Source organism: Furipterus horrens, unplaced genomic scaffold, assembly GCF_987537825.1.
Source record: "Furipterus horrens unplaced genomic scaffold, mFurHor1.1.pri manual_scaffold_1, whole genome shotgun sequence".
NCBI lineage: Eukaryota > Metazoa > Chordata > Mammalia > Chiroptera > Furipteridae > Furipterus > Furipterus horrens.
In genome coordinates, this window is record NW_028327171.1 from 217,070,098 (window position 1) to 217,089,735 (window position 19,638).

General features: G+C 58.5%; 1 protein-coding gene across 1 annotated transcript in view; it reads left to right on the forward strand.

Annotated features, from left to right (window-relative positions):
* Positions 1 to 18,043: 18,043 nt before the first annotated feature.
* The window catches only part of IFT54 (intraflagellar transport 54), a 30,059-nt gene continuing 28,464 nt past the window's right edge, over positions 18,044 to 19,638 (forward strand). The window contains exon 1 of the mRNA XM_090285234.1: positions 18,044 to 18,223. Within this exon, the coding sequence (XP_090141360.1) occupies positions 18,101 to 18,223 (123 nt within the window). The 5' untranslated portion in view covers positions 18,044 to 18,100. The remainder of the gene's footprint in view (positions 18,224 to 19,638) is intronic.

Here is a 19,638-nt window from a genome sequence, read left to right on the forward strand (position 1 = left end):
CCCACAAGGCCCCTCCCTGCCAGGGTGTCTGACCTTCCACGAAGCCAAGGGTCAGGGTGGGAGCGGGCCTCTGGGTGCCCCTCGCCCTGGACCAGCTGTGATGTCTGTAGCGCGTGCTTACGTGCGCCCTGCTTGGCTCCGTCCGTGAGTTCTCTCCTGTAACCCTCACCGCTCCGCGGGGCCTGGGTTCGGATCCCCCCGCTCCTTTGCGGAGGCTCCCGCGATGTCACAGTGCTGCAAGGCAGCGGCGGTGCTGGGCCTCTGTCACGCAGGCATGACCTTTGTGCCGCCCGCCCCGCCCCGCCCCGCCCCTGCAGGGCTGGGAATAAGGTGACCAGGGTCCAAACTCCAATGTCCCTCTTGTTCCAGAACACTCCTCTCCCTCCCCAAAGTCTGTGTCTGCGACGTGAGTGGCTGGCCAGGCGCGCCTGCACCCTCGGCTCAGGGCGCCTCTCCTGGGTGATTTCCCTCCGCAGACTCTGCCCGCGCCCCCTCCCCGCCAGCTGCTGTGTCTGCTCTTGCTCAGCGGCTTCTCCTGGGAGTCCAGTATGGAAAAACGCCACGTCCCCAGGCCAGAGCTTTTCAGGAATCACAAAGGGGGTTGGCTGGACCTCTGTCAAGTGGGAGACATCCCCTCTGAGGGTGGTGACGGGTCACCTGGCTGAGTTGCAAAGGCAGGAGCCCAGGTAACTGTGGCTTGACCACTGTGTGCCCTTCCTCCCCCCCGCCCCCCCCCCAACAGACCAAGTCCTAAGAGGGAGAGGAGGGAAAATGGGAGACCCCACCCCCACGGCGCTAGGAAGCTGCTGCTGCCCCTGCTGCAGGGGGGCCACGTGTAGGTGGGAGTATAGGGTGGCTCAGAGGAGAGGGGCTCCCTGGTATTGCTACCGTCAGCACCCTGGACTCTCAGAAAGCCTGACAGTTTGTCCCCACAATGAGTGGCACATCCGTGCTGCTGAGCAAAGCAAATGGCTGATGGTGGGGCCGACCCAAGACCCCGGCTACAAGGTCAGCAGTCTGAACCGGCTGGCATTCCCGCCCGCAACCCCGTCCCAGGAAGCATGCTCAAGGGAGTCTGTCATCCCTACTCTGAGGGAGTTCCCCGAGGCCTTGAACATGAACGAGGACACCCCACGGAGGCTCCGGCGCCCTGGGAGAGCGTGTGGGAATCCACGAGGCCTCTGATAAGGTGCTGTGAACCAAGGAAACACCGAGTGACCCCCTGTCGGACAGGCACTCCAAGGTGGCCAAGGGCTCCCCGGACGGGAGCAGTGCTCCCAAAGCTCTGCCTGGGACAGGAGGGGGGCAAAGACTGGGAACCCTGCCCCCATCCCAAAATAAGTGACTCTGGCTTTGGGACAAAGGGCATCGAGAAGGAAACAGAGGTTGGCTGAGCCCTCAGCCGGGAGGGCTGGGAGCCCAAGACACACGGCCAGGGTCTGTGGCGACAGTTGGGAAGGGACCGTCGGAGGGGACACGGAGGATGGCACATCAGCAGATGGTAACGGAAGACTGAGAGTGGGGGACAAGCAGAGGGCTGGGACCAGCTGGGAGGTCAGACCCTGTCACTGTCGCCCTTGTGGTCCACCCTGAAGGACGGGGAGATGCAGCAGCAGAGCTAGCACACTGGATCCTGGTTCGTGGGGGGAGTGCTTGCGGCTCCAGGGCCCACCCGGCGGGACTGCTCCTCGTCCACCTGTCCCTTTGTCCTGTGTGAGTCCTTCAGACCGAGAGAAGGAGGCCCTGTCCCCACTGTTCCCTCCTGGGTCACACATGGTGAGCTCCTGTCCACACATGCTGAACACAGGGGGACCCCAGACAGCCCCAGGCTTGCTGGACTTCAGAGCCCAGGTGGCTGTCACGGTCACAGATGCCGTTGGGTTCTTCAGGTACCTGCTCCGTGGGCGGCAGGAAGCAGGAGGCAGGAGGCAGGAGAGAGCCAGCCGACCCGTTCCTCACCCTTTGCCCCCCGGTGGGCAAAAGTCCAGGGCCTGGTTCTCGGCAGCCAGACCAGAGAAGTTCGGGGAGCTGAGTGCGTCAAGCTGCCGTGCGTCTGGCCTGTCCCAGGTGGCTCATCGGGAGGCGGTGGCCGGCTCGGAAAGGCCACGTCTGGCGTGTTCTCCCTTGTCCTTCCCCCTCGCTGCCCCGGGGATACGGCTCCGGGAAGGCACCTGATCTCACGCCTGTCCTCACACTGTCTCTTGGGCACCAGCACTAAGCCTCGGACACTGAAACGCGGGCTTTCAGGGGTTCGTTTGCCAATGAGCTGCCACCTGCCTCAGAGTCGCAGGGGCCTCACTGCTAGTGGCGAGTGGGATTGTAATCAGCAGGGTCCTTGGGCAAAGAATGGGTGTTATGTTTTCAAAGGGAAAGGGGAGGAAAAAAAGGCGAAGAACATACCACAGAGGTCACACAAGGCCACAAAGCTGAGGTGACTTACTACGTGGCCCTGTACCGGAGGAGCGGCTGACCCCAGGACCGCCCCGTCGTGCAGTGGCATGGCTGTTACTGAAGTTGTCACCGGCGCTCAGTCATGGCGGGGCCCGGACAGAGAGCAGGCACCGGGGGATGAGGTAGGTGCGGGGCCCCACCCGTGCAGGACAGTGGTCATGATATCCATCCTGGCGGAGTGGAGGAGCCCCTGAAAAGAGGAAGTGAGAGGCCAGCTTCAGACCCACGCTGTGAGCGCGCCCTTCCCCCCTGCCCCCCAGTAAACGGGCGGAACGCAGGCCTACATTCTGACCTCAGAGCTGCAAAGGAGACCAATGTCGAGGTCAGGAGCCACAGAGGGGATGATCCCGGGCCATGGATGTGGGCAACCGGGGAGAGGAGCTGGAACTTTCAATGGCCCGAGTTCTCGGGAGCCTCCTAGTTGGCAGAAGCAGTCCCTTCCCCCTCGCCAGAGAACATGCTGTCCTTGCCCGACGTGTCCCCTGGAGCAGCACCCCACCCGGTGATGCCTGTCTTCCTCAGACCTGCCCTCAGCACCCCCTTTCATCCGGGCCTCTGGCGAGGGTCAGGCCTCAGCGCAGGGAGAGCAGAGAACGGAAGCCATGCTCTGGTAAGAATGAGCCTGCACACCAGAGGGGCGGCGGGCCCGGCTAACGTGGGGCTGCGGGCCTTCTAATGTGTGCCAGCGGGCCCCAAGGGACACAGGATAGTGCGTCACCAGGGCATTGCAGGGGCCACTGGAGGCTAGGCTGGGGCTCGCGGAGAATTTACGGGCATGGAGTGCTCAGCTATCACTCAGAAGTCAGTGTTTTGTCAAGGACGCCAGGAACCGGTTCTGCTCATTTCTCATTATAACGGTGTGCTCGTAAAAATTTAACGAGGGGAAGCAGAACGTGTAGCCTTTGCCGGTTGCTGTGGTGTGGCCACTCCCACCGTGAACGGCTCTGAGCTAGCATTCTTACGAAAGGGGCAATGCCAAGGTCAAAGGGGTGAAGAGAAGAGCCCCCTCCCCCCAGCCCCAGGCTCGGTCCCACCCTGCCACGTCCGTGCTCCTTTAGACAGGAGAGTCTGGGTCTGCGCAGTGACGTGGAGAAATGGGTGTCCCATAGTTAACACCGAAGAGGTGATTGTTCCAAACTCTTTATCTGGAAGATTTAAAAAGGGGCTGTTGTTACCAAATAATTAACAGAGGTGGGGAATGGGGACCAGAGTAGTAAAAGTCAAAAGTACTGAATTCTTCATATTGCGAAGTTATTATATTTTTTATTTGACTCCTATTGATTTTCCAGTGTCTGCCTGTGATAATTAGATTAATAGGAGCTTCACGCCACTTTGCACAAACAGCCTCCGGAGACCTACCAAGCTTAGGTTTGTCCCCCGAACCTTCGTAGAAGTTATAAGCAGATAGTCGACAGAGCTAAAGTCAGGTGATAAAACAACAAACAAACCACAAAAAGACGATGTGACAGACGTGGGCCAGGTGTGACCATGAGGGCGACGAACAAATGGCTGAGATAGGAGCCGCGGGCCCTGAGGCGGGGGATCATAGTGGGGCCTTGGGGGTAAGAGCCACGCCGAGATGGTCGCCAACGCCACGGGGAGGTGAAATGCAGAGTGATGGGCTGGGATAGACCTGTGGAGCCCACAGAGGCCGGCCTGGCCCTGGGTCTGAAGGACAAGCAGAGTCTGTGCCCTCGGGGACGTGCCGTCTGCTTACATCACCCAGCCCGTCTTTGCCGAGGGGTCACGGAGGAGACTCTTCTGTCTGTGGATGGAGTGGAAGTGTTCTCCCCGCCCACTCGTCTTCCCGCTCTGTGCGTGCCTTTCCTGTTCTGTTTGTACAAACAACCCAGGGGGCCCGGCCGCTGATTCCTGTTCTGTTTCCCACGGATTAAAAAAACAGAAAACTTTTTAAGGAGGTTTGCTCACAGCCCACGCATCTCTCCCAAGTGGGGCTTCAGGCCGTGGAGGCGGAGAGCTGGCGCCAGGCCCTTGCCTACTGGCCAGGCCCCATGGGTGGGCGTGCCCTGGTGTGGGCAGGTAGGCTCCCTTCCCCGCCCCCTCCGCCTCCTGCTCACAGCTCTGGACACTGCTGCCCAGTGAGGCTTCTTCATTCAGCGCGCCTCTGGGTCACTTTGCAGGCCCTCCCTTCTCCGACACCCGCGGGCGCTGGGTTTGAACGTGGGGCTGCCCTGCTCACGCTCTTCATCGCGGGTGTCGTTGGGGGAGGACTCGGAGCCCTGAAATACAGGGTCGGTCAGCACTGCGTGGAGCCCAGTGTCCTGGCGATCCCCTTGAGTCGGACAGTCTCCACCTGTCCCCAGCTCTCAGGTCCTGCCTGTGCGCAAGTGGGGGCCACTGTGTGCCCATGCCGCCCAGTCTGGTCCTCAGATTTCATCCCGCCGCCTCTCCATCCTCACCGCTCGGGACTCCAGGGTTCTTCTGAGCCTCAGAACCCATCCTCTGGCTGCCCCCTCCCGGCACCTTGGGTGGCATTCACCCCTGGGACCATGAAGGGAGGCATTTTTATTCTGAGAGGCTAAGTCCTCCCTGCGTTGGGCGCTGGGGTTAGGAGTGCTCTTCAAATCCCTTTGGAGCACACTTGAGCTAAGAATAATCCCCCCCCCCTTTTTTTTCCAAGGATGAGCTTCACCTCACTCTATTGAAGGACTTCTTTTTTCCCCTCTTTTATTTCCACTTCTCTTCCCTCCCCCTCAATATTCAGGTCACCGAGATTTCAGGCCACATTTCTGTACCTGTAGAGACAAACTATCCTCTAAGACACTCTTTACCGGCCAAGGAAGGAACGCACTGCAGGTCACAGGTGGAGCTTCTAAAGCTCAGAATCACGCCCCCGGGTCTTTGGAGGGTGCCCAGGTCAAGGCCACATGACACCTGGAGGAGCCGTGTCTGCGCCTGGTGGCTCTGGGCCTCCAGCGGCAAGGCCGTGTGTGTGTGTGTGTGTGTGTGTGTGTGTGTGGTGTGCCTATCAGCAGGGACCAGCATCTTTCAGTGGCATCAAAAGACTGACCCATTTTCAGTAACCACCTTCCTGCAGCCGGCGAGGCCTTTGTTCGGTTTGTATGGAGACCTGAAATACGTCCGGGCGGAGCCGGGCTGTGTCGGAGAGCAGGGCTGGGCGCCCAGCGGGTGGAAAGCAAGCGCGACCCCGGCTCTCTCCACCTTCCTTTCTGGAAAATTTCTTTTTCTCAGTCATAATGTAAGCTTCTTCTCAAACACAAAGTCAGCAGTGGACAATGGGAATACCCTGAGAGCGTGCCCCCGGCTGGTGACCGGGGCTCGGAGCCGGCCCTGAAAGCCTTCATCCCAGAGATCGGGGTTGGGGGGCGTGCGGGCACTGGGCCCAGCGCCTGCACCTGGTCGCTTCGAGGCAAGACGGAGCCACAGGCACGCGGCCTGTGCGGAGAGCCTGCTACGTCCCAGCAAGCTGAGCTGCGTTCCGCTCGTTCGTGGAATCTCGTCGCTCTTCCGATGAACGCAATTGCTTCACCTCCTAACCTCCCGTGCTCCCGGGCAGGCGGCCGGGGCCTGGCGCTGCCTTTGCCGGCGCAGCGGACCTCTCCCCCAGGGGCTGGCGCTGCGCCTCGCACCCCCGGCCCTAAATTCACGACGGTGGTTGGGTGTAGCGTGAAACTTGCATTTTGACTGAACAAAGGGAATGACAGAGTTGGTGTCTATCTAAACTGTGAGTCAGATGTGGTCTTTCTGAGGAAATGCACTGATCTCTGCCTCAGTAAGGACGCAGAAATGGGGGTGTTCTCCCCCTTTTGGGGCGGCCTCAGGCCTGTTCCCAGCGGTCAGCAGCCGGCGCAGTGGGGTGTGGGTGCCGAGGGCCCGTCACGCCGCTGCGTGGATGAACCCCAGGTCTGGGAAAGGGCTGGAGGCCCTGGTTTTCTCCTGGAAAACCAGGTTAACAAGGACACCTACCTGGGGAGTTGTTTAAAAAAAAGTGTCGGCAGCCGTCCGTCTCGAGAGACGATGGCGTAGCTTCTTGAGAGTCTATCTGCACCGCCGAGAATGGCTGTGCAGTCCGACTCGGGAGTGACAATCCCTGCCGCACTTGTTACAGGTGAAGGCAGATGGCTGTTGTTGCTGCTACTGACGCTGCTTCCGCCTCGATCTTTTCTGGACCGCCTCCTCGTTGCGCGCAGCCTCCGCGCGTGACGTACCTTGCCTGACCGCGAGCCTCCAGGCTAGGTGGTCGTCTGCTTGAACTTCCCATGTGTTGAGATTGATGGAGTATTGTGTCATGTCCTTTTTGCAGATGTCTTTGAACCGCAGTTTTGGGCGCCCTGTCATCCTCTGGCCTTCTGCTAGCTCGCCGTAGAGGAGGTCTTTGGGGATACGGCCTGCATCCATTCTTTTGACATGGCCGAGCCACCTGAGGCGTCTCTCGCTAAGAACTGCATGCAAACTGCTCATATTGGCTCGCTTCAGCACCTCGGTGTTGGGGACCTTATCCTGCCAGGCGACATGCAGGACGCGTCGCAGGCACCTCATGTGGAAGCTGTTGAGTTTCCTTTCGTGCCTTGCGTAGGTGGTCCACGTCTCGCTGCCATAGAGGAGAGTGCTGAGTACGCAGGCTTGGTAGATGCGCAGTCTGGTTTTCTCAGTGAGGCTGGAATTGTTCCACGCTCGCCGGTTCAGTCTGGCCATAACTGTGGCGGCCCTGGCGATTCTCCGGTTGACCTCCAAGTCGACTGACAGAGAGCTCGAGATGGTGGACCCGAGGTAAGTGAAATCGTTGACAACCTCCAGGGTGTATCCGTCGATGGTGATGCATGGGGGAGTCCCCGTGCCTTGAGCCATAACGTTCGTCTTCGTCAGGCTGATGGCTAGTCCGAACTCCTTGCATGCGTGGGAAAGGCAAGTGACTAGCTGCTGGAGTCCCTCTTCGGAGTGTGATGTCAAAGCTGCGTCGTCGGCGAAGAGCATCTCACGGATGAGCACCTCTTTGACTTTGGTCTTGGCTCGTAGACGGGCCAGGTTGTAGAGCTTGCCATCGGATCTGGTGTGAATGAAGACACCCTCGCTGCAGTCCTTAAAGGCGTATTGGAGGAGCATGGAGAAGAAGATTCCGAACAGCGTAGGCGCGAGGACGCAGCCCTGCTTTACTCCGCTGCTGACTGGGAAGGCCTCAGAGGTTGCGCCGTTGTAGGACACCGTGCTGTGCATGTTGTCGTGAAAGGACATGACCACAGCAAGCAGATGTGGTGGACAGCCAATCTTCCGTAGCAAGCCGAAGAGTCCGCTTCGACTGACCAGATCAAACGCCTTCGTGAGGTCGATAAAGGCGAGGTAGAGTGGTTTATGCTGCTCGTGACACTTCTCCTGCAGCTGGCGTAGGGAGAAGATCATGTCCACTGTTGAGCGGCCAGCTCTGAAGCCACACTGGGACTCTGGGTAGACGCGGGAAGCAAGGGTCTGCAGGCGGGCAAGAGCGACCCGGGCGAATACTTTGCCGACGACGCTGAGGAGAGAGATGCCCCGGTAGTTGTTGCAGTCGCTGCGGTCTCCTTTGTTCTTGTACATGGTGATAATGTTGGCGTCTCTCATATCCTGGGGGATGTAACCCTCCTTCCAGCAGCGACAGAGTAGATGGTGGAGCGGCTGTAGCAGGACTGGTTTCCCGCTCTTTAGGATTTCTGGAGGGATTCCGTCGCTTCCTGGTGCTTTCCCGCAAGCGAGGCGGTCGATGGCTTTGCCGAGCTCTGCCGCAGTAGGTGGGGTGTCTAGCTCCTCCATGACTGGTAGGTCTGGGATGGCGTTAAGAGCAGTGTCTGTTACGGTGTTCCTCGTCGCGTACAGCTCGAGGTAGTGCTCGGTCCACCGCCGCATTTGCTGTTCCTGGTCAGTGATGACCTCACCTGTCTTGGACTTAAGGGGGGCGATCTTGGAGGGGATTGGGCCTGTTGCCTTCTTGATACCCTCATACATTCCTCGTGCGTTGCCTATATCGGCGGCTTCCTGGATGCTTCTGCACAGGTTTAGCCAATAGGTGTTGGCACAGTGGCGGGCGGTCTTCTGGACTTTGTTCCTGGCAGCCCGTAGAGCTTGAAGTGTACTGGGAGTGGGCGTGACCTTGTAAGCCAGTAGGGCCTTCCTCTTAGCCTCGATCACGGGTTCCATTTCTTCCCAGTGAGCCTCGTACCAGTCAGCGTTCTTCCGCTCTTTCTTCCCGTAAGCAATAATGGCGGAGTTGTATATGGCGTCGCGGAGACGTGGCCAATTGGATTCGATAATGTCATCTGCCGCCACTCCCTCGCCGAGTGCATCTTCCATCTTGTTGATGAATTGCTGGGTCTTAACTGGGTTGCTGGCACAACTGGTGTTGATGCGTGGGCAACCCTTCATCTTGGAGTGGTGCAACCTCTTAGGCATTATGCGCACCTTGCTTACCACGAGGGCATGGTCCATGTCGCAGTCTGCACTGTGGTAGCTGCGGGTGAGGAGGGTGCTGCCAATATCCGTCTTCTGGTGATGACGAGGTCAAGCTGGTGCCAATGGCGGGAGCGGGGGTGCCTCCATGACACCTGGTGGATCTCTTTGCACTTGAAGAATGTGTTTGTCACGCACAGGCCGTGGTGACACGAAAGCTCAAGCAGTCGCTGACCATTCTCATTGATCTTTCCTCTCCCAAAGTTTCCGAGGCAGGTGGGCCAGGCCATGTGGTCGGCTCCTACTCTTGCGTTGAAGTCTCCAAGGAGATAGAGAGCGTTACTTCTGGGAATCTTGGATAACGCTTCGTCCAGTGCATGGTAGAACTGTTCTTTCTCTTCAGTGGTGGCGCAGAGGGTTGGGGCGTACGCGCTAAGAATGCTGACTGGGCCGAAAGTTGTTGACAATCGGAGGGTAAGTAATCTCTCTGTGCCTCCTGTGGGTGGCTCTATGGAGTTAACAAGCGTGTTCTTCACAGCGAACCCAACACCGTGCTGTCTTGGTTGGTCCGGAGACTTCCCTTGCCAGTAGAAGGTGTAGTTGGTTTCTCTGATAGTTCCGTTGTCGGCCAACCGGATCTCCTGTAGAGCCGCAATGTCGATGTTTAGTTGTGCCAGTTCCCTATCGATGACAGCGGTTTTCCTGGCACCATTGATCCACGGAAGGTCTGCAGTAAGTCCGGGACACATGGTCCTGATGTTCCAGCTAGCGAGGCGAAGAGCTGGAGGCTTTTTTCTTGTTGTTTGCTTGGAATTGCCTGGTGCGAGTGTTTTGTGGCCCACTTTTCAAGAGACGCCTCTCTGATCCCCACGCACCCAGTGGGGCAGGTGAGCCATGGCGAGACGGCACCTAATTGGCTGGGGGCTGCCCAGCTTGAGGCGGGCGGTAGCTGTCCAGTGAGGTGCGATGACCTCTCCCACCGTCAGAGGAGACCCCTGGCGCTCGTTTCCTTCGCCAATCGGATGAGCTTATAACCGGTATCTGTCTCCTCCCGTGTTGAGTCGACATCTTGCGATGACGCTGGAGTGTCCTCTCCAGTGAAGCTGAAGCTACAGAGCCTGGGCAGGGTGATATGGAGGGTCTGCTGTTGCACATGCAGCAGACCCCCCCTCTCTTCGCAGCTGAAGGGTCCAAGGGAAAGACGGAGTCAATACAGCTTGGCTTCAGGTGCGCCGCAGGAGTTGCCGGTGTTGACTACAACGTCAAACCGCCTTAGGGACTCCGGCTCCGGATTTTCTGTCGGGGTTTACTCCCTTAGCCTTTCCCCTGAAGAGGTATGCCGCAAGGCAGCGGAGGTTTTTTGGAGTCAGAGTTTTCCTTCTCTGATGTGCCCTGACTGGAAGATCGAACCGGCGACACTTAGCTCGCAGGCCGACGCTCAATCCACAAAAAAAGTGTAAGTTGCAGTAAAGTACATATGACATAAAATTTACCACCATAACAACTTTTTTGAATCCTTACCCAAGGACATGTTTATTGATTTTAAAGAGAAAGGGAGAGGGAGGGAGAGAGACAGAGACGTGCGAGAGGAACCCCATCGGCTGTCTCCATACGCAGCCCGACGGGGACTGAACCCGCAACCTTTGTGGTGCCTGGGACAGCACTCCCGCCAACGGGGCCCCCTGGCCAGGGCTTACCGATTTCCAGGGGCACAGGTCACTGGTGTTAAGGACATTCACACTGTTGGGCCTCAACCTCCAGAACTCTTGTCATCTGGTGACACCAAAAACCTGTGCCTGTTTAATGACCCTGTGCTTCTCCCTCCCCGAGTCTCTGTCTCGATGAATGTGACTGCATTAGGCTCCTCACATCAGTGGGACCATACAGTGTGCATCCTGTTGTGACTGGCTTATTTCCCTCAGAACCACGTCCTCAAGGTTCATCCACGCTGTCGCCGGTGTCAGTTCCTTCCTTTTCAAGGCCGAGTAATATTCCACTGTGTGGACGGGCCACGTTTTGTCCATCCAGTCACCTGCCCATGGACGCCTGCGTTCCTCCCACCTCTTGGCTACTGAAGAATGCTGCTGTGAACACAGGCGTACGAATATCTCTTTGAGACCCTGCTTTCAGGTCTTCTGTGTATATACCCAGAAGTGCAATTGCTGGATCACATGGTCACTGTGTTTTCAGTGTTTTGAGGAACTCCCACACTGTTTTCCACAGTGGCCGCACGGTTTTACATGCCTGCCAGCAGCACACGGAAGTTCAGATTCCTCCGCATCTTCGTCGACACTTGCTATGTGCTGTTTTTTCTTCCCTGCTAGGGGCTGTCCTAAAGAGTATGAGGCGTTCTCTGCCTGTGGTTTTGGTTTGCGTTTCCCTAGTGACCAACTGAAGGAGCCTCTCTCCACGAGCTTGCTGGCCACTGCATAGCCTCTTTGGGAAAATGTCTGTTCGAGTCCTTTGTCCAGTTTTGTCTGGAATCGAGGCATTTCTCATTGCTGAGTTGCTCTGGAGGTTGTTTTCAGGACGTAATGACCCTCTGAACAGAACATGGCAGTCCCTTCCCCCGATGCCCGTGTCTTCCGGTCCAACCAGCGCCGTGCAAAGGAAAATAACACGAGCCGGAGGGACGGGAGTGTAACAGCCCTCTCCACCCCCACGACGTTCACGTGGGGCAAAGAGAAAGCCGCTGCTGAGGAAAGGAAGAGCACACGTTGCTGACACTGCTCAGCAGCCGCCATCCTGGGGTGTGCTCCGTCCCCATGATCCGGGTCCAGAGAGGGGAGGTGGCCGCGCTGGCCAGGGCAGGACTGGGTCCCTCCGCACGCCCGTCCCCCGCTGACATGGCCTGACTCCTGCCGCGTGCCTGGCTTTCTCTTGGGCCTTCTTCTCCTTCCTGCAGAGAGCTTGCCTCTTATCTCTGTACTGTTATCACAAAATCCTCGCTCACGTCGCTTCAAGCCGACTTCTCGTTTGAGCTGTTTTGCCAGGTATTCTCTTTGGGGGGCCTCCGATGCGGGGGTGGAGGGGAGAGCTCTGGGGAGAAGCCCACATAGGGGGCGAAGCAGGCAGGATGGGGCAGGGAGACCTGAGCAGCAGGTGCAGCTGAGGACCCCAAGGGCCCCCCCACCCCCAGGGCTGAGTCCAGGCGAGGGGCAGTCATTGAAGGCCCCGCACACCGTCTCCCCGCGCCTGGACCGGCGGGAGCGCCCCCTGCTGGGCCCCCGGCCCCCCTCGCTGCCGGGGTTTCCCTGACTGTTGGGTGACAGCCGGCCAGTGGTGCGCACGGAGGCCTGGGCGCAGGGTGCGGGCACGGGGCGCAGGGCTGAGGGTCGCAGCACTGGGCACCTGCCCAGGTGGGCATCTCTCCGTTCTCACCCGCCCAAGGCCCCCCTGTCGACACCGACCAGGGCAGAAAGCTCCAGATCCACAGGTGTGACTTGTCCTCATTTACTCTGGGAAAGGGCAGACCGTGCCCAGGCTTGGGACACGGGCGAGCCTGACCGGAAGGGCGTGTGTGGGACGGTGGCTGGCTCTCGCCCTGCCTTTGGGAAGAGCGCGCCGTGTACTCGGGGCGAAAGCAGGAGGTGCGCTCCACTATCGCCCTGTCTCGACTTCGGGAGCGAAGGGCCCAGCGCCAGACCTGGGAAAGCCAGGGCAGGGCAGCGGTGGGGGTGGGCGTGGGGGGCTGGCCTTCACCCTGGGGCTCCAGGGTTGCTGCTCTGGGCGCTCATCATGAGGACAGGCTCTCGGAAGAGACGCCCGAGGCCTGGGCTTAGTTCAAATGCTTCGCTGTCCTAGTAAAATGGCTGAGGACTGAAAAGGCCAGAAGTGACCAACGTCCTACGCTAGTCACAGGGAAAGGTCGCACTTGGTGACAGCTACCCTGCTGCTAATTCGGGAGCTGGTGCGGCCCCAGGCAAGCCTCAGGCTTGTCAACGAGGCTGTGGGAGGCAGTGGTACCGGAATGGGCGGCAAAGGGGCATCGCTACCCTGGTTCTCACCATGTGGGGGCTCTCTGACAACTTCCCTTTTAACTTTTGTATCTGCTTTAAAAGTTTTTATTGAGAAATAAATCTAAGAGACAATGAGGTATAAAAAGTGGAAGAAACCTCCTATAATCCTGACTCCCAGATAATCTCTGAAACCTGGACACACACAGACTCCTGCTCACACACACACACTCATACACACTCACACATACTTACACACATGCACCCACACACAGATACTTAACATCACTGAGATCATTTTGTCTACATAACATTACAGTTCCATTTTTTATATTTAAAACTGGGATGTAAGCACACCATATTATGAAGAGCCGTCGGAAAGAGCTGTTTTAGCAAGAGTGTGATCTATTCAACATTCGGCAAGCAGCCATGGAGTGCCCACATGTGCAGCAACATGGAAGGTTCAGGGGTACAGGGGAGCAAGTCCCCCAGGCCTCTGACTCACGGAGCGCACTTTCTGGGGGCGATTGGGGTGGGGCAGGAGGCAGAAAACAAAAAGGCAGACAGGAATAAAAATTACTTTAGCGAGGACCTGAAGGAAATAAAGCTCTCTGGCGGGAGAGTCCAGACGTGGTCTGCCTCCGAGGCCATCGCAGGTGAGCGGAGGCCCAAATCGTGACAAGAGTCTGGCCTGTAAGGGCCCAGCGCCGCCTGTCCCTGCTCAGCGGGAGCAGCCGGGGGCCTGGGCTTCTTTTTCTCCAGGCTCCCTTGAAGAGGAGGGGACAAGGCCTCTGGGAAGGCCCGCAGGTTTCACGGGCAGGTGTGTCAGCCACCTCCCAGTTTAGCGGCTGCCGCGGACAGCTGGGCCCCTGCCCCGCCTCGCAGACCCATAGTAGCCCGACTGAGCCCGTCGGGGAGCCCGGCCTTGGGTCCAGGGCTGGTGAGGCTGTCCCCACGCTCTGGGCCCCTGCTCCTGCCTGGCACCTGCCACCCCAGCCCCCGCACCGGCTGACCCACATCCTGGGCGCTTCACAGGCGAGGACAGGCGAGGAGCTCTGAGTGGGGCCGAGGCAGCGGCCCCAGGCTTTTGTCTCCTGGGCTGTTTTGCTCCCAGGAGAGGGAAGGTAGGGCCTGGAGGCCACTTGGCTTTGTGGGGAGCTCTCCCTCCTGCAGTGAGTCATGGTCATGGTCATCTCCTCCATTCATTCAGAAACTACTTCTTTCAAAACACCTGCCAGCCTTTTATGTTTCAAACAAGTTTCTTTGATTTGGTTTTCTACAGTTATTTAATCAATTATCTTTTTTTATGAATGACTCCTTTTTTATGATTTCTGCCTTTTCCCTGAGTCCTTTCATGATTCTGAGGGGCTCAGCGGTAATTCAGGCTGCAGCATCCAGCCCCCCCCTGCCCCCCAGAACTGGAGGCTCCAGGCTGGTCTGCCCCCCCGCCCCCCCCATGGCCCAGCTTCCAGTCTCTTTCCTGAAGTGGAAAATCTTTACTTGCGTTTTGTCAGCCCTGCTTTCTAAGGCACCAGAGCGCCTGCTGGAGTGGAGGGTGTGCATCTGCCTAGGGGCAGGTTCAGTAACCTCCAGGGGTGAGTGTCCTCTCCAAGGCCACCTCCCGCAGACAGGCCCTCAGGGGAGTCAGGCAGCTCTGTCCTCTTGTCCAAGATCCTCTCAGACCCTCTTCCATGACCTGGAGCTCCCATGGAGCACAGCAGACTGGAGCCCTCGGGCCTCTGCAGGCCTAGATGGCTCTCTGCTTTCTGCAGACTGCGGGAGAAACTGGACTCAGCCGTTCCCCCATGTGGCACTGGCTGGTGTCCTCCATGGAACCTCGGGGGCCAGAGGGTTCCCCATGGCTACACACATCTTCCTGGCAGTTCACACTGGCCCTGCTGCTCCTGCAGCCCTGGGCTGTGACTTGTCTGGGTGGGAGTCCCCAGCTGGGCCATGGCGAGCAGATCAGGGAGGATGCTGGGGCCACTTGGCCCTTTCTCCGACACCCGGAGAGCAGGACACTGCTGCAGCCTTGTCGCTTCCAAGCGTTGGGCCAGCCTCGAGGAAGTATGCAGTCCCACTGTGGCCCCCTTGGAAAAGACTTTCAGGGGGCCTGAGGTGGGGTTGGGCGGTGGGCAGGCCAGGGTAGGACAGGCTAACACTCTTCTCCCGGTGGGTGTGAAGTGTTTGTTTCAGGTGGGCAAGGATGTCCAGAGATGACCAGGCAGTTGGGAAGCTTTTTTTTTTTTTTTTTTAAGTATATTTTATTGATTATATTGTTACAATAGTTCCAATGTTTTCCCCCTTTGCTCCCCTCCGCCCAGCACCCCCCTTCCCCGACAATCCCCTCCCTAAGTCCATGCCCATGGCTCACCCTTTCATATATTCTTCTTCTTTTTTTAAAAAATAATTAATTAATTAGCTAAAGGGAAGCTTTTTTATTCTTCTTTATGGGGTTCGATGAACTGCCTGAGAATGAATGTTTGTTCCTGGGAAGGAGGACACGTATGTGACAAAGACCACATAAGAGCATAACAGGAATCTGGGAGAGCTGGAATGAACCTGGTTCACAGTATCGACCATCTCCCCAGACAGTTCCAAGGGATCAAAGTGCTGAATGTCTCAGGTGACTGTCCTGCCGAGACCTTGCGGTGTGAGCCTGGAGGATCCAGGCTGGGAACTGTCTGGAAGGGCTCAGAGGAAGGGGGTGTTTGGCCAATGGGGTGGGGAGTAGGGTTAATAACTGAGGGTCACGGGGGCCGGGGGGGACTCTCTCTGAGGGTCAATTCCCACGGACTGTGGGACAGTCCTCGACAGTGACTGGTCACATCCCTTTCCTCATGGAGGATCATCCTCTTCGGCTTCCCCAAGCCTCTCAGTAAAGTCTCACACAGCTGACCCACCCGTGCGGTGAAATGTGGAAAGCGGTGAGGTTGTTGCTGCTGAGGGGGGATGTGCCCCGGACAGTCACCTGGCCTTTATCCAGGGGACAAAGCTTACACAGCCCTGGACGCAGTCAGCATCAGGGGCAGTGATGCTCCCAGGATCAGTGGACAGCGGTGGACGGTGAGGAAACGCCTGAATGACACTTTATGGGCTATCTTCACCAAAATATGTCCAAAAAATATGTGAAAAGATGCTCAAAATCATTAACCAGTAGAGAAATGCAAATTAAAGCCAGAATAAGTACCTACTCATACCCACTGGGATGCCTGAAGTTAAAAGACTAACATAGCAGGTGTTGGGGGATCTGAAGCCACTGAAATCCCAGACATGGCTGGGGGGTGGGGGGTGACAAGTGGGGCAGCCACTTCCCAAGCACTGTGATAGCATCTCGTGAGACTGAACATGTTCTTACCATCCAGCCAGCAATCCCACTCCTAGGTATTCATTCAGGAGAAGTGAAGACTTACGTTCACACACAGACTCGTATGTGAATGGTCTAGTCAGAGGCGGATTTAACGGCAGGGCACCGGGCGCGCGCCCTGCGCCCCGACTTCTGAAGGGCCCCGCGAATTAGTTTGTGGCTATGTACTTGTTTCATTTACAGTTTTAAAAGTAGTTTTCTGTGCATATAAATACATATTTTTATTTTCCCTGCCTCTTTTTTTTTAAGAGGCCCAATATTTTCTTCTGTGCCAGGGGCCCCAACTGACCTTAATCCGCCTCTGGGTCTAGTAGTGTTATTCACAAATAACAAAAACTGAAAGCGGCCCAAACGTCCGTCAACTAGTGTATGAATAAACAAACTGTATGATGGGGTACTACTCAGCTCCCCAAAGGAATGACATAGTGATACGAGTATATGTAGCAACGTGGGTGAATCTCAAAAACATTGTAAGAGGAAGAATTAAACACAAAAAGTTACGTTCTATATGATTCCATTAATAAGTCAAATTATAATAACGGAAACCAGGTCAGTGCTTCCCTGGGGCTGGAGTGGGGGAGGAGATGCAGGTGGGCAGGAAAAATGTTTAAGCATGCAGGAATGTTGTGGTGGTGTTAACAATTGTATGTACTTACCAAAAGGCATCAGTCTGCACACTTAACACGGGTGAATTTTATTGTACGTCAATAACACTCAAACAGAAATTTTAAGTAAAAAAACAAAAACAAAAATAAAAACAACCCCGAAACTTCACACCCAGATACAGCATGGGAAAACTTACGGAAACCGATGATGAAAGGAACATCTTGAAGGCAGCCAGACACACAATGGACAGAAAATAAGAAAGACAGCAGACTTTTCTTCCAAAACTCTGTGATCTAGAAGCCAGTAGAGTAAAACGTTTAAAGTACTGAAAGGAAAACTAAAAGTAAACATAACGCATAATTCTACAGCCAGTGAAGCTATCTTTCAGATGTGACGGTGCAGTAAAGACTCTCAGGCCAAAGAAGCGGAGCGCGTTCACCGCCAGGCGCCTGTGCGCGAGGAAACGGCACGGCGAGGTCCGCGCGCAGGAGGGGCGGCCCCAGATGAAACTGCGGATCTTCACCAGGAACGAGAGCGCTGAAATGGCGAAAAGGAATGGAAGTGGTAGCTACAGAGGTGCCCATTAGAAGAGCTACACCCAGATCGGCAAGCTTCCGGACCGCTCGCGCGCCTCTGCGGGGAGCCTGTGCGGGTGGACGGAGCGGACAGGCGGGGCAGGACCCCCGGCACCCGGCCAGCGCCGGGGACGTGGCTTCGCGACGGAGACCGAGCGGGGGCGCCGCTCTGTCCGCACCGCCCTGGAAGGTAGGGAGGCCGGAGCTTGCTGCCCCTGCTTTGCGGGCAACCAGATGTGGTCTCAGAGGAAACAGTGACTGTACTTGCGCCACCAGCCGCGAGGCAGGATCGGCGTGTTCTCTGCCGCGTTCTCTGAGCTTGGTCCAGTCCCCTTGGAATCCATGAAGCAGGCAACGCAGATCTCGGAAGCCGCGTCGCTGTTAAGCAGTCCTCGGGCGGCACCTCGCACCCGCGCGAGCGCCCGCTCCGCGGAGCCGCCGGGAGGGTCCAAAGCCGGGGCGCCGTCACTCCACGCGGGGGCGAGCGCGCCTCGCCGCAGAGCCGCGCCCAGCGTGCGCGCGCAGCCGGGGCAGGGGCGGGGCGGGGCGCCGCGGCGCGTCCGTTGCTAAGGCCGCGCTGCCCTGGCGACCGGGCGTCGGGGCGCCGCGCACGCGCCCTGGCGGACTCCGGTGCACTGTGGGATGGAAACCTTTGCGGCGCTTACGGGCCGGAGCGGGCGGCGGCGGCGGGGCGGGAGCGGCGGAGGCGCTGGGCTTAGGCTCGGCGGGCGGGCAGGGGCGCCGCCATGAACGCGGCGGTGGTGAGGCGGACGCAGGAGGCGCTGGGGAAGGTGATTCGGAGGCCGCCGCTGACGGAGAAGCTGCTGAGCAAGCCCCCGTTCCGCTACCTGCACGACATCATCACGGAGGTGGGCGCCTGCCGGGGCCGGAGTGCGGGCCGGGTGTCGGCGCCCTGGTGCGGGTCGCAGGCAGGGCCGGGGCCCGCGGCGCGGGTGTGGGCCCGATGATGGCCCAGGTGCGCTTCGGGGTCGCGTGTCGGGACCCTGGTGCAGGTTCGGGATCAGGGCCCGGGCCCGAGTGCGGGCCGGGGTCGGGGTCGGAGACTTCGGCCGGGGGCCAGAATGAGGGCTGGCGTCACGCGTGGGCGTCGCGTGGCTGTGCGCAGCCCCCGCCCGCGGAGCCCCGCCTTCGGCCGGCCTGCTGCCCGAGGGGCGACCGCGGGCCCGATGCCGCCGTGTCCCCGCGCAGAGTGCCTCGCCCTCACCCCTGCGCTGCCCTTGCCAGCCCCCGCCTGGGCCGCCTCTTCGGGGAGTCCCCTGGCCCCTCGGGGAGCGTGATTCCTTCCCAGCCGGCCCCCGCGCCCGTCAGAGCACATCCACACCGTCGTTCACCTGCCAGAGCTGTGGCGGCGACACTCTTCTCGGTGCCTGGCGCGGGAGGCGCTCGGAAGTCCCGGGAGGAGGAAACTACCCTGTTTTTGTTATCCCTGCCCCCGGCTGTCCTCCACAGGGCTCTGCCCATGGTGGTCACGTCCTGGGTGTTTGATGTGTACGTGTGGGCGCATTTGTTGGAGGTGGCTGTGGGGGCGCCTATGAAAGAGCAGGTTAGTGTTTGGTCGTAAGTGGCTCCGCCGGGCTTGGCTGAGATCGGACGCCGCTTCTGCCGAGCGCAGGTGAGTTCCTGAGTGACGGAGACTTAGCCCGGTTGTTTGTTGCATATCCTAGGTGAGCTGCCCGGGTGAGGCGCGCAGACGGTGCGCACAAACATTCACCGTCCCCTGGATTCTGTCCAGACTCCTGGCAGCTCAGGTGGCGGTGCCGCCTCCACGGATCCCCCGGGCCGGGCCTGGGACGCGTGTGCCCTGGGGACTGGGGACTCAGCTTGAACTCGCGGGCCCCAGGCTCCTCCTGCCCCCGACGCCTTTTGATCCCTTGGACAGGCCTCCGTTAGCCCAGGGCCTTTCCAGGACTGTTGTTTAGCCTGGCAGTGCTTCTTGCTCAGTGCCACTCCCCCGATGCCCCTTCTCCTGCAGGCCTCTGGTTTCAGCCCAGATGTGATTTCTTCTGGGCGGCACTCCCTGACACCCCTCACCCATCTTGAGCGTGGGTTAGCTCCTGATCCCCTGTTCCCTTAGCGGTGCCCATCTGTGATGCTTCCTCTGCCCATAACCAGGCTGGTTTCTGCCTGGTGCGGGGCCTCGTCAGTGGCAGACGCGTCAGTCGGGCGCCTGCCCTGAGTTTGATCCTGGGTGCGGCAGCCTCGGACAGGCCGGGGCGCGGCGCAGGGGAGAGGCTGATGACGGGGCTGTCCCTGAGGTGCTGAC